At 42.0% G+C, this 15,577-nt stretch overlaps 1 protein-coding gene across 1 annotated transcript in view; it reads right to left on the bottom strand.

The window, feature by feature from the left end:
* LOC119173332 (putative RNA-binding protein 19) overlaps positions 1-15,577 on the bottom strand; it is a 93,392-nt gene that overhangs the window by 66,787 nt on the left and 11,028 nt on the right. Inside the window, exons 11-14 of the mRNA XM_075890366.1 lie at positions 13,303-13,367; positions 10,499-10,537; positions 5,386-5,461; positions 1,620-1,750 (exon numbers count right to left, since the gene is read on the bottom strand). Coding sequence (XP_075746481.1) covers positions 1,620-1,750; positions 5,386-5,461; positions 10,499-10,537; positions 13,303-13,367 — 311 coding nt within the window. The remainder of the gene's footprint in view (positions 1-1,619; positions 1,751-5,385; positions 5,462-10,498; positions 10,538-13,302; positions 13,368-15,577) is intronic.

Here is a 15,577-nt window from a genome sequence, read left to right as displayed (position 1 = left end):
CTCCTGAGATCTGAGCTCTCTGCAGTAATGTTTGTTCCACCTGCTTTCTCTTAGCTACGGAATCTCCGAAGCATGCTCTTATTTCGGAAATGAAGCGATCCCATGACGTTAGGACATCTTCATGGTTCTCGTACCACACGAGTGCTGTGCCCGTTAAGAAAAATACTACATTGGTCAGCTGGGTCGCTGCATCCCACTGGTAGTATTTGCTCACCCGTTTTTGGTGTGTGAGCCAGGCATCCACGTCCTCGCCAGATTCGCCACCGAATGTGCGAGGCACTATCAGATCCTGGCGCAACCAGGGACCAGCCGCACGCGAACCTGGTACTAGCGGTGCTGCTGAAACTGGTAGAAGGTCTGCAGCTGCGGGGATCCGGTTTCCTTCTTCCCCGTGAAACATCTCAGCTGCCAGTGGTAACGGGGGCAGTTCTGCAAGGCGGCGGCTTTGTCGTAGATCAGGCGCTTGAAGCATCGTGTTGGTTGATTACCCAGCGCCTCCACCACAAAACTGTTACGGTTGAATTAAAGGAAAGGAGGATTTATTTACAGGGTGAGGATGAAGTTCAGCAGTCGCGGTAAAGATGGAGTCCTCAGACCGCACCAGACAACGTCTTCCTCTTCTACCTACCCGGCACATACTACAGCCCGGCTCATACCGTAGCATTATGATCATGAGCCACACTGCAGTGAAGGAGTCCAGAAATTTCGATTATCTAGTGTTCTTTAACATGCACTGACATTGTACAGTTTCGCCTCCATTAAAACGTGACTGCGATGGCCAGGGTCAACCCTGTGGCCTTTGGGTCAATCGCTGGGGACCGTATTCACTAAGCCACCATGGCTGACACAGTACCGCTGTAAATAAACATTTAGAAAAGCATAAAAGCGTGTGAAGAACTCAGTGGAGATATCGGTGGAGATAAAGTGAGCTAGTAAGCTGACACCCTATCTTTTTAAACTGAAAGTATAAATGAAGCAATAAAAAAGACATTCTGGTAACTAAAGGTGCTTGGCCAAAGATACACTGCTCTAATGCAAGAACTATAAAAAAAGTCACACAACACATACTTCGCACAGGCATTTTTGCCAAGATTCATGCATGATGTGTCACCTTGATAGATTAGGTCCACAGTCAAGCACAACCGCACTGCAGAAATGGACATATACCACCATAACATACTGCACGCAAGCTAATCAACAAAGTAGCTTGTAAGCATATCATACCCTGGGATACCTTGGGTTTTTTACCAATTTCAGATAAAAAGATAAAGAAAAAAATTTCACAGCTGCTGTATTTATTCTGGTGCAATTCGAGGTGATTTTGCCGTTTTAGAGAAGCTTAATGAAGGAACACTCTCCGTTCGAGTAAGTGCCGTCATTCTGTCTTTGATTATTGACAATGTCTACCATGACACTAAATATGACTGAGGTGCCATGACAATGTGTGGCTATTACATTGTGTGACAATCTGTGGTTATTACAATACGTGACAATCTGTACCATAATGCAATAAGCGGCTAGTGCTACACAAAAGGAAGCATGCGCAGTCAAAGTTCTGCCCATGTAGCTATTGAATATAGCAATCATAGTTTCCCTCGATGGTGTACCACATTTCCCACCTGAAGCATCTGGCCATCCAGTTCCGTGAAGGCCCGGATTGCATGCTCGGGAAAGAGAAAGCTGACAAAGGCAAATCCCTTTGGCTTGCGTGTTACCCGATCAATGGACAGGTGTACTTCTTCCAGAGGGCCTGTAAGATGACCAGATAAAAAAAATTTGTATACTGTCAAAAAACTGCTGACTATAAATTAAATTCACATTGGCTCCAAGTCATCTGTAAAACATAAAGCCCAAGTCTTAAGTGCCTTCAGACAATGTGCCGGCAATGAAAAGACAGCCATGGCATCCAAGGACTGAGCCAAACTAAGAGCTGCTGTTGCATAAAAAAAAAAATTAAATGCATGCACACTCCTAATGTTGTGAATGCGCAGTTAGGCCTCTTTAAAATAAAGTGAGTCAAATTGGCAATTAACCTTGTTATACTGAAATTCATCCTTTTATGCAAAGCATAACTGCCAATGAACTTTTCAGTTTGTTCAATGGAAGGTGCCCCAAGAAATTTCTGCATAACCAGGCTGCCTTTGATTTCAGAAAAGTCAGTTTTGTTGATACTTTGAGCTGATGATAATTTATGTTTTCGTGCCAAATCGGCAGTGTTCTCGTCAAGTGGCTATATGGCATATGAAAAGCCAAAAGGAATGCACGTCTAATGCAATAAAAATCAACACGAGCAAAACAATTATGCCCAATCTGCTGCAAGGGCTTGCCATGAAAGCTTTAGGCATTACCCAGAGTGGCACGACATTGCTCTAAACATGTTCAATGAGCATGAAATGTCGAAATCCATTAGATGCCTTTAGTAAAAGCAGACGACATTCAGTGCAATGTCACATGAAAGTGAAGGGACAACTTCACTTACAGCCTACTTGTTTGGTGGCTGTATTTTCTACCTTACGTCAATGCACGTATTTGCATTATTCCACACACAAAAAAATGAGATCAAATATAGTGTCCCAAATCTTGATCGCCACTATGTCTTAGTTTAAAAAGAAAGTATGTCAGTTTTATCAAAGAACACCCATATAATTTTATGCGAATAGGTGGTAGTGTGGCTGATAAATGTGGCCAACTTAAAGAAGATTCAATCCGCTACTTAAAAACATGCAAAACACACTGCAGCAGCTCACTGGGCAAAAAACATTTCATTTGTGGTAAAAAGTATCGTTCTTTCGGGTCGCTCATTGCTGGAAATTCACCCTTTTATTCAGAAAGTACAGGGTACCTTCTTTCAACTTGGGAACTATGAAGAGCAAGCTCAGTGATTCACTTATTTACACACTGCGACGTTATTTCTATTAGCACATGAATGAGCGAGATTGTTTTCAACATTACAGAGAGATTGCTGAACTCAGCACAACAGCATTTGTGGCTACTCATTCCTGGAGCTTGCCATACGGTGACAACAAAAACAGGAGTTTGGGTGCCGGTGCAAGGAAAGCACAGAGCCATACACAAAATTACACTGCTATGTGCAGTGTGTCATAAACGACGCCGGTGGTGCACTAGGGCACCCATGTGCTCTACTTCACCACTACGACGACAAAGCAGAAAACACTCAGCCTACCCTTGCACTTGCAGGAAATTATGGAAAAGATGCTCTCTATTTCGGCAGCTACTCTCCTTCACATACCATGCAGTTTGAATAATGCATTAGAAAAACAGCATGTAAAAGAAACATCTGACTATCGGTACAAGCATAAGTTTGAATTTACTGCCTCTCTCTGCCATCGCAACAGTGGTGAAACTCTGTTATATTGAAACTGAAGCTAAGTGCACTTCATTACATTAAGGTTAAAAAAGTCCCAGCATATCCACGGAGTGCATGATGATGAGTGGGGCGAAGCATCCGTCAGTCTGTCCGTCCGTGCATCCATCCATTCATCCATCCATGCGTCAGTCGGTGCATCTGTCTGTCTGTCTATCCGTCCATCTAGTAAGCACTCCGAGTACCACCATCCAGCGGACATTCCAAGAACTAAACGAGAGGTGGCACGGCCGGACTAGACGAGCGGCACGCGCGCACTCTCTTACGGCCTGCGCTGCATGTCTAGTTTCCACCTTTCACCGCCTCTAATACATGGCACTGCGACCAAACTCTCGCTAAACCTTGACCCTTTCTGGTCAGATAGTGCTCAAAGTGCATCCTTGTGATACTAGTTTTTTTTAGTAAGCATCAAACTCAAGGCAAATTTTGTTGGAGCTTAAGCCACCGATACTCGTCTCTGTAGATTACTTCAACAGAAGCTATACCTTTAATTTATGATTAACGTGAGCGGGTTTCCTCTTAAACTCAAGTGTGCACGTGTGCTACTCCTCTAGTCCAGCCGTGGAGGTGGCTACCTACTACTACTATGACGACTACTACATACGTCACGTACGCACGACCCACGGCTTAGGGAACTTCACCCCCAAAATACATGGTGCTTTGAGGGGGGAAGGAAGAATAAACCTTATTGCCAAATACCCTGTGCAGGGCCGGAAAGCCTATTAAACTACTCCCACATTGGAACTGCAAGGTAAAGCCTCCGGGCACTATCGTGGCCATACTGGACTGCTAGGACTAGCTGCTTGTGGTATTGTTACCTGATGATGTTCAAGAAGCTCTCATAAGTAATGCCAGGGGCAAGTGACCCACACTTTTGAAGCAAATTTTCCAATGTAGTCATTTACCTTGAATGCTTCCCATGAAGCATTCATGTCTTGAATGTTATGCTATTTCTTGTGCTGTACAGGTGGGTGATATGAACCTGTTTCTATTTGTCTAAGTGTCTCGGCTTGTGCCCTGAGAGGTTTCATGTGTGGAACAGGAAATGGTTTCCTGGTTATGTAGTTACTAATATTGTTTTGCAATTTTATTGCATGTCATGGGTGTATTTCCAAGCATATTCTCAAATCGAGCAGAGTCGAAGCCACTTGTAAAAGTGTAGGCTTGAACCAATATATTCGAATACTTGAACAAATACTACATACAGTATTCGAATTCACTTTAAATTGAACTTAAATTGTTGAAAATTCAAAGTATTCGAAACAAATCAATAGGTGCATATTAGTCTGCATGTGATATCCTACCCTGGACATGTGGTTTCATTGCAGTAGAGCAGTGCTTAGCCGTGTAAGCACCTATTTAAATGTACATAAATTCACACGTAACTGCCTTGTAAAGGTGGTTTCACTGCAGTGAAGTAATGCTAAGCCATGAAAACACATATAAAAAGAAAATCAGCCCTGCCGCGAAGCCCCCATTTCAAGGTTAAACGAGAATATTAGCCGTTTAAGAGCTTGTTATACTGACTTATATGCTCTAAGTATAGCAACATTTAAGAAGTAAAATATTTGACAGGCTATCACTTGCATTCTGCTGAATGCCGAATCCTACTATGATTCAAAGTTGTTTCGTTTTCTGTGATGCCAACAAATGATATTTGGACAGGCATTGTCTCAATTAAAAAAAATATATTGTGCGCATTGTGCAGGGTAGTTGGGTCATGACAAATATGCACATTTTTCTTCGTAGTATGCAACATATATGCTATTTGAATTTGATTCAAAATAATTTGAACAATATCACAATTCGCTCAGAATTCGATTTGGGCCTAAAATTCGCTGCTCGCACAGGCCTATAAAAGTGCAGCTACAAAAAAAAGGTAAATACATCATTACACATATCAAGAGTTTAATTTCATTAAAGCTTGTCCTGAACAAAATTTAGGACAGCAGTTTCTAAAACATGCGCAAAATATACATAAAGGAACAGCTGGGTCGTACCATATTTTTTGAAAAGTTCCTCCAGCTCCTCTTCAGTGATTGTGTAGGACAAGTTTCTAATAAAAATTCGCCCAGTCTGCAATGTGCAAAAAAAAAAAGGTTTAAGAGAGCACTGACCAAGATTGGCAGATCCCACGTACAGTGGGAATCGATGATATGCGAAGCACGAATAAGAAAGATTGGTATGTCATTTGAAAATCAGCATAACATTACGAGGTGGAGGTAAATGATGCCGTTCATGACTTCCATGTCATGATTGTCATGTTTTGATGTGTTGTTTACCTTCACCATCTATTCTTGACATGTGATATCAAATTTAGTATATGTGGAGCAAAAAAAATGGCCGCGAGCACCCTATTAGCATGGTATGTAGTCATGTTCATACATGACACGCATGAGAGGATTATCATGTTTCCACCAGTCATATATTTTGTCATCTACTGACGCCACGTAACACCAAATTCGATATATGTAGAGCTAGCAAAAGGGCCACGAGCGCATCATGAAGGGCCCAATATACTTACTTCAATGTAGCGTTGACGCACGTGCACGCTGGGCACAGCAACGCTACGATAGCAAAACGCGAGCACTCTATAGTGTGATGCCAGGCGCCACCGGGGTCTGTGGACATGGCCCGACGGCAACGCGCATGCGTCAAAGCAACGCAGCGCAGTGCTCGGCTGCAAGTATACGGCAGGGCTGGTGCCTGGCGTGGCAACGTTGGTGTGACGCGACAAAATGAACGCCGGCGAGCACGCGCACCACATTACGTTGAAATGTATTGGCGCCTTGACTGTGGCATGTAGTCATGTTCTCACATGACACGCATCTCATGACTATCATGTTTGCACCAGACGAAGGTATGCACCAGTCACATACCTTCGTCATCCATTGACGTCACGTAATACCGAGTTTGGTACATGTGAAGCTAACGAAATGGCCGCCAGCGCATCATGAGCGCAGAATGCAGTCATGTTGTTACATGACACGCATCTCATGATTATCATGTTTGCACCAGTCACATACCTTTGCCAACTATTCACGTACCGTAATACCAAGTTTGGTAAATGCGATGCTAGCAAAACGGCCGCGAGCGCATCATGAGCGTGGCATGCAGTCATGTTGTTACATGACACGCATGCCATTATTATTATGTTAGGGTCTGTCGCTTGTGTAAACCATGCAATCATGCTATACCATACCAGTTTTGCAATACGCGATGTGAACGAAATCACCGCAAGAGCTGCAGGACCATGAAATGTAAATGATGACATTCTTGACATACATGTCATGATTTCATGTCATGACTAATCAAACAGGTTCTTCATACAGTCATGTTAGACCACACGAAGATTGGTGTAGATACCATTATCGAAACGGCCACGAGAGCTAAAAGTCGTAGGCGGCTAGTTAGGTAGATACTAGGTAGGTAAACAGATACATACGCTCAATGTTGCCGAAGTTCGCTAAGAAATGCTTCGCATTTAAAAATTTGTAAGGCAAAATAATGATTGAGATAGATTTATCTAGGGACATACACAATATCAACAAATTATCAAGGGCAAATATAACCTAGAAGATACTAAGAATCAATTTAAAGTGCATGTCGCATGACTGCGCGAGATGCGGAGCCCCTCACGACGCTGGCATCAACGCGGGAAAGAGTGTAAACAAATCTACGTCACAAGTTCGTGTTGGCTGTTTGCTGGCACACACGCGCCCTGCGCTTGTGCCACCTGCAATTTTTTCCTCCCTGTTTGCAGCTCTGCATGTGCTGGCTGTCAGTGTGGTGCCCGCTCGCACATGGCACCGACATCACGGTTTTGCATGGTCACGTGGGCAGCTGTGTTTATCTTACTAACAGAACTGCTCCTGCTCAGCTCGGTGCTCTCTGAAACCGAAACTGCAGCTGGGCACTCTAAAATTGTCTCTAAATGAATAACCATCATGCCCTTGCACACAAGACGATTCCAGCTGAGATAAGTGAGTCATACACTGCCTGTTGCAACAAGAAAAACAAGCTGCTAAATTTTTGTGTCGGTGCTTCTTTAAACTTAAAACATCTTTAGTTTGTATTCATTTTTTTTTTCCACATAGACTGATGCTTTCTTTTAGTACCTAAAAATACACATGTTAAAGAATATTAATCTCTTCAAGCCTGTATCTTCTCCTTAACTAAAGCTGATCTAGTTTATACATGATCCTTTCCATGCACTTTTACACGTTCACTTTCTCTTAAAACTGAATTTTGATTAAGAAATTACACAGCTTAAATCTAGCATGTTATATTTTCTGAACTTGCCTGTGCACTAATGAATGAATGAACTGGTAAATAGATCACATATTAGGCCGAATCACAGTTTCCCACAGTTTTCCCCAATATCCAAACCACTCATAACTCTTTCTGAAAAGACATCCTCACTTTGAAGAAACCGGAATATATAATTCTTTAAAGGGCCACTCACTAGGTTTGATAATTTTGAGCTGACGAGCGCAATGTATAGAGGCATTCATGATTATGTCTGACAAAAGTTGCAACGCTATGCACCGCGAAAATGAGTCAACTTTCAAAATGAACACTGCTTGCTCTTCCTTTCACGGGCGTGCGCCCAAAAAATGAGGGCATGACGAAGACGTAGGAACTGCCCTATGTAGACGAGTGTGCTTTGATGCCGCCAACAGTGCACGTGACAGGGCGAAAATTATTTCATAACACATGTGTACCTTGTGTAATTTGTTGCTTGAATACATGGATAAAACTTGAGGCAAATAATGAGACAAAAAAAAAAGAAAGTGCACGTCTTTACATTCCCCCCCCCCCCCCCCCGTGAATCAAAATGACGTGTCGCGTTAATGTGCCTGCGTTTCCCATACACGTTCGTGTTCCCGCAATTAGTGCATTGAGCGGACGCCAGCCCTGGAAACAAAATTAACAGTCCTGCACGTTCGAGCCCTCAATATGCTTATCTATTTTACTGCATCTGAGCCTGCATTTCCAAGGAGCCCGCCGAGGTATCTATCTCGCAGAAACAGACAGTAGAACACAAGATAACGCTGGTCAACAGAACAACGCCACTCGCGTTCTCTGGCGTTGGTCTTGCTCGGAAATGGCATTGACGCGTGACTGTTTGCTCGAATTTGGGGAGAATAGAGAAAAGATTTGGCTTGCGAAGGCTACGTAGGGCAAGCGGCAAGGGTTTTGAGCTCGTCTCCTCTCATCATGGTTTCACGCCGCTTCAAAATACTGGTTTTCTCACCTCGTAATGAACTGAATGAAAGAATTCTGGTGACATAATGCTCTTCTTCAAACAGACAACTGCCAGCGTTTAACTAGAATTTGTTATGGGGCCTGGTGGGTGGCCCTTTAACAACAAAACAAAAACACAAATGTGGGTCATTTATGGCATGCTGGCACAATATTAACATATGCAATATTGATGCATGCAACATAAAGTGCCACGAATAGCAAGCAGTAGAACCTCGTTGATACATTCCCGCTTAATGCAATCTCTTAGCTCCTAAGCTCTAAATCACAAAAACTAGAAATGCCCCGATAGAGATATGTGTTAATACTTTCTGCTTAGTACGTTCCCGGAAAATATGATTATTCGGCAGCAATGTTCGGCATTGTGGCAAACTAGGGTTGTATGACACGTCTTGTGGGCGAAAATTCTTCATCAGGCGTGCAAAAAAAAAAAAAAAAAAACTGTTCTCGCGTGCTTGTGAAGTGCCAAGTGGCAGACTGTTGACGGGCAGTGACGGCAGTTTCTTCGTTGGGCTTAATTATCACCCCCCCCCCAACGTCTTCTACCCTACGTGCTTTTTTGGAATGGCCTGGTTGTCCACTCCATCACTGTCGCAGCTGTCAGTGAACCACACACAGACGTGTTTCGGCTGTCAAAGTCTTCAAACAGTTTTCATAAAATGCCGTTATTTTATGTAGCATAATGGTTTTCTTTCTTAGCTGGCACTTTGGCACGATTTCGCTCAGCAATGCAAAGCCTTAATTTGTAGCACAGTACTTGCAAATGTGATCGTCCCACACTACAGAGCTAATAAAGTTATACTTAGAATGGATGCACCGTTGGTCACCTCCCCATTGCCACGATTCGGCACGAGACGCACGTCCTGCCTCCGCTACATAATGCACAACGTGCCTTGCAGTGGTAGCAATGCTTTAAATCACTATAATCTCACTTTTGCAACATCTGCCTCTTCTCACAACTCCATCTCACACACAGCTGGCGTTTTCCACAATGTTCTTTCCTTAGAAGATTTACAAAGCCATGTGCATTTAAGTATGTTAGCCGCGCACTTTTCAGTAGGAAAGATGCTGGAAACCAGCGCCCCCCAATAGTAATCGTTGGGGCCTCAGTGATTGTGACTATTTATAGCAGAAAAAAAATTTATGGATATGTAAGTCAGGCCCTGAGCGAGGCTGCACGTTGCTCATTAATTCATGATTAGAGAGAGTTGCATCGAGCTTGGCATCAGGGAAGCGCAAGCTCTTGTCAATTAAGGAGAAGCTGAATATGCTTCGGCGGCATCTTGCATCGGAAAATACAGAGCGCAACAAAAATGACCCTGTGGCAGGCGCATCTGACATCGCCGACGAAATTGATGGGTCCCGATGCACCCTTCGCCGAGTTCGTCTCGATAAACAACAACATCCAGACTTGCGAGCCGGAAAGTGTTGTTGAGATTGTCGCGTAGGTAGTGGTGGGCAATGCAGCGGAGCAGGTAGAGAAGGGGCACTGGAAGACAGCACGAGAACGAAAAAGTGCGCTGACCGCCTAACTTTGACGAAGGCCTTGCTGGACTGTAAACTGCTTTACGAAGCTTCTTTTGCACGAAAAACAATTAAAATGCAGACAAGGGTCTACAGTGTTTGCAGAAAAAGCTTTTCTTGTCTAAGGATGAGGTAGCAACGAAAAATTACCGTTCCTTAAAAATATTGATGTTTTTTGCCCTTATACTTCTATATGGACTTGTCAGCCTCGATTTTCACTGGATCCAGACCGTACTTTTTCCCGTATCATACGTTTACTTTACGCGTTTTTTTCTGAAAACGTATCAACAAACTTCTACTGTATGCAATCATGTCCTTGCTCACATCTGCCAGTGTCTCCTGGGGGTTACCCAAGTCTTCAAACTGCAAAGAACAGAAAAAGAAAAAAAAATACGTGTAAATTCGAAAGGTTCAGTGAAATAAATGTGAGCCTCAAGACAACCACAAACAAGCCTAACGCCAATTATACAAGGATCTATGAACGCTACAAAAACACCATGAAGATTATTATACAGTACATAAAGAGAAGGCAGTAGCGCAGTTTCCAGGTCTCCGGTCAAACAAAAATATGTGTATACGGCATAAAATACGGCATAATAATTTTATGGCCAGTACAATCGGTACACAGTATGCTGCATTCACTGCTATGGAGACACTAAGACGAAACAAGTAAATACAGTCGAACCCCTTACACTGACATAAGAGACAAAAGGTATAAGGGACACTAGTGAGGCTACAGTAAAATACGGGTTGATGAAAAAATGAATACGTGGTACCCTGCTTATAAGAGACATCTCACTAGGCATGTGCAAACAGACATTTCGGTCGAATAATTTCGAATCGAATAGCATATATGACATATAAATAAAAATGCGCATATTTATCATTGCCTAACCTGCACAATATTTTTTTTAAATTGAAATACAGCCTATAGACAAATGCATTCTTTTTTTCATTCAAAGGAAGTCAAAACAACTTTGTATAGTAGCAAGATTTGACTTTCAGTAGAATGCGAGTGATGACCTGTAAAATACTTGACATTTGAAAATTTAATATACTTAGAGCATATAAGCCATCATAAGAAACTTTTAAGCTTAATAAATTAATAGATTGATGTGAGGGTATTGTGTTCATTCAAAGATTCTCTCGAAAACATCTTCAAGTATCAATGAATTAGATTCAATAAAGAAGCTTATTGCCTCATGAATTCACCACAGCAAAAATATTTAGAATCTGTCCATTACGAACGGAGTTGTAAAGACCTCTTGCAGGCTGCAGTTGCATTCTCTTCTCGTCCTGACGAAAGCACTGGAGGCTAAGCAGGGAGCCATGGCACAGGGAAAGAAAATACGTCACGCGTACCCCATGACCTTGAGAACTTTTTCTCTCTTTTTTTTCTTTGGATATGTGGCGGCCCAGTAACAACCGGTGGCGGCCCGTCGGCGGCCTCAGTAACAACCGCGCGCCATGTTTAAAATCAGCACATGGCTGATACTATGGCTGTGATGAAAGATTTTTGAGCTAGTGGCGTCATTTTCCGATAAAACAGAGCAATATTTAGCTGACTTTGATCATTTATTGTGAATTGCAGGCCACTGCTGCCCTATAATATTTGGCTCGCGTGTCCTCGGTAGCCTTCATTACCAATCAGCAGTGTTTTCTGAATATGCCTAAAGGGTATTGCAGGGGCCTTTTAAATTTAAAAGGGGGATTCGCGGCACAGCGAACTTTTTCTGTATAGGTGCTTTCACAACTTAACACTTCTACACCACAGCAAAACTACAATTACAGGTGGTTACATGCGGAATAATATACATCTATTCGTTCTTTGCGAATACTTCAAAATTTTCGATAGTTTAAATTTGAATCAGAGTGAACTAGAACAGCCTACTGTTCGTTCGAAGATTCGAATAGTCGCACAAACCTACAATAAACTAATATAAAATGCATTTGAGACATCAAGCTCTCCTGATGATCATAGCCGTATGGAAGAAAAAGTGCGAGGGAGGGACAGGGGGATGGCCGCACCTCCTATTCACCTAAAAAGGAGTGTGTAAAATCTGCCCTGTACTTTGACGTAGTAGGGGGAGGTGGCTGCAATGAACTTTTGCCTCCCTACCTTCGTTAAAGAGGACCACTGTGTGCCCTTATGGTAATGACTTTAAATACTAAGGAATTCGCGAATCAGTTTCACAAGCAGTACAACCCTGCAACAGTTTAAACACAAAAAACAGAAAAACTTGCCAGTTGGCAAAGTGAAACACCCAGATCAGTATTGTGCTGATACACAAAAATGTCAAGGCATAATAATTTTATGGCCAGTACAATCGGTACACAGTATGCTGCATTCACTGCTATGGAGACACTAAGACGAAACAAGTAAATACAGTCGAACCCCTTACACTGACATAAGAGACAAAAGGTATAAGGGACACTAGTGAGGCTACAGTAAAATACGGGTTGATGAAAAAATGAATACGTGGTACCCTGCTTATAAGAGACATCTCATATAAAAGACAGCAATTGCTGGCCCAAGCATGCCTCTTATATAGAGGTTTGACTGTATTGACAGATGAAGCATCTTTCATACGAATTCTAACCAACTAGCTCGGCAATGTGCCTTAGCAAATTTCATGAGCAAAATGTTTAGCCCTTTGTCACTAATCTGTTGATCATTGGAAGAAAAATGATGTTCAAAGCTTTGTTTCTTAAATTTTCGTTTAAGAGCCACAAAGTCAAAATGATGTAACAAATTTATTTCTTTTTTTTTATTTTCCTTTCTTGCATTTGGCCCATTTGTGTGATACAGATATTCTCGACATTTGCCAAGTTTAATCTTCAGTTCAATTAGAACACAATGCAACTTATATTTTACTGCAAGAACATGATAAAGTAAGTCAGATAAAACGTCACCCGAGACAATGTCCCAATGATGCGGAGTAGAAACCTCCACAATAGCATCGATAGCCATCCTTACTTCACGAGTCTTTTCTCTTTTACCCTGTCTTCATCCTAATAACTTTGCCTTTTCTGGTACATACTGTAATTGCATAATTTAATATTGGAGATACGTTTTTTGTTCAGGATTCCTATCGTATTGCATGAAGTGTTAATTATTCCATGCTTACCTGCCGCCATTTTTTCTCAGGGACCACTTGCTTTGCATATTTTGTGACATCTAACCTATGTCCAGCTGCAATAAAAAACAAAAACAAATCGACTCTAAGAAGGTGGGAAGGAAGGACAGAATATGGCAAGTTCAACTGTCCTGTCAAGTCTATACAACCGTGCTGTGTAATATACTAGCTGCAACAGTCTCAGCAGTGAGTGCAGCCCTATCCAAATTAAACATCTGGCAGCAGAAACATCTACAGCTTATGTATATTTACGTGCTAATGTCAAATATACAGTTCTTTCTCTAGTTCAATAAATGCGCTTTTAAAAATATCAAGCACTTTATATGCCTAGCTACAAGTAACAAGAAAGATCTCTTCATAAAACTGCAACTGCTACAAAGCGTATCACAAAAACCTGGAATGAAAACTGGATATAATACAGCTGAACAAGAATAGACACTCTAAGCCCATCCGAGTAAAAGTCCTGGTATGTTGAACTTTCGAGAGTTGAATCTTAGCTGCAAATAGAGCTACTCACAAGTGTACAACACAGGCCCACAGCCAAAAATTTTCTTTTAGGGGGGGGGGGGGGGGGGGCACTCCATGAAAGCCTTGAAAAAGACCTAAAAAGACTGGAAAAAGTCCCTTCCCCCCCCCCCCACCTCTCATCTGAATTTCTGTCGTAAATATGCTGTCGTTATTATGCTGCTAACATGGAGCCACAAAGTAATTTTAAGCCTCACCCTTGCTCACAGTTAAGAAAAACAAAACTTTGTAGCTGCCAACATGGCAGGTGAAGCTCATGACTACTAGAGCGCTTGAGTAAGACTTGTTGCTGGTCGAGTTGGTTAACGTCGATGAAGTGCATAGTAGCGCGAACTTAGGAAAGACAGAGCGGAAAAAAGAAGTACAGTTAAACATTTTTATAAAAGGCGTGCTCTGGGCAGCAGTTATTGACTTTTATATGAGATGTCTCTTATAAGCAGGGCCCCATGTAGGCATTCTTTTATTAACACATATATTACTGTAGACGCACTGGTGTCTCTTATACCCATTTGTCTCATTATATCAGTGTCTCTAATAAAAGGGTTTGACTGTAGAAGGGAGCAGCCCCCAACCGTTTTGCTTCCATCTACTTCTTTTCTCCGATTTGTGTTTTTCAAGTTTATGCTACTATGTACCCTATTAGAGGACTCCTTTTCCTTTTTGAGATAGTGCTATACTAATGAGATCTAACAGACAATGATGCCAAGAAAGGTATAAGGGATGTTATTAAAAGTGATGGTAATGAAAATGTGAAGAAAAAAAAAGTGAAAATTTAAACGTGAAAATGTCAGTCAGCGCGACTAGTAGCCATGACGACAAATATGAAATGAACTTTGTCTGCCTGCTGGCACCACATAGCATATAATCTTATAATGAGCTGGCAGCTGACCAATAATCCCTTGCCTACTACCTGAAGGCATCAAGTCTGCTAAAACAAACCCTTGCTATCTAAGAATTTTAAAGGTTCGTTTTTCATTGTTGAACCAAATATTTAATAATGACTGAATCATGAAACTGCCTAGCAAAATAAAAATAGTTTACATTTTCCAGCTTCAAGTAGCAACCCTTAAATGATTCGGCAGTTGAATTATTTAAAATTAAACTTCAATGCATACTTCTGCATATGTCGTGACTTTTCTATATGCCACAGAAGCAAAGACAAAAAACGTATTTCAGAACTACAAAACATGTTGTGCACCACCTCTTGAATGCGCACACATCAAAGAAACAAAGTTATTGGATAGAACTTACGCCACCAAGGTGAGAAAAAATGAAGAAGTGAGAGTTGTTGCACACGCTTTGTGCTTTCTTTTGTGAGCTCCAAAATGATTGGTTGGTCTGGCTTAAAATAGCTTGGACGAGACAGCGCTAAATTTTTCATGCTGAAAGCTACATGCCACGCGAGTACTTGAAAGCCGGCATTTCGTGACTTACTTGCTTGAAGTTTATTGGTATGTCGCGAATTCGCCACATCTGACAGTAAAGGGTTAAAGGGGCCCTGAAACACTCTTTCAAGTAACTATAGACTTAATTCACCAGAAAAGCTCATTGCCTCACCAGCTCAACACAGCAAAATTTTATGAATTGGTCCAGTGCGAGTGGAGTTACAAAGATTTGTCGCATGCTGCATTTGCATTCTCTCTTTTCCCGTCCAGAAGAAAGTGATGGAAGATAAGTAGGGAGGGATGGCAGGGGCAAAGAAAATAGGTCATGCACGCCTCGTGACCTTGAGCACTTTTTT

Source organism: Rhipicephalus microplus, chromosome 3 (assembly GCF_043290135.1).
Source record: "Rhipicephalus microplus isolate Deutch F79 chromosome 3, USDA_Rmic, whole genome shotgun sequence".
In the NCBI taxonomy this organism is placed as follows: Eukaryota; Metazoa; Arthropoda; class Arachnida; order Ixodida; family Ixodidae; genus Rhipicephalus; species Rhipicephalus microplus.
This window is presented reverse-complemented; position numbering and strand designations above follow the sequence as displayed.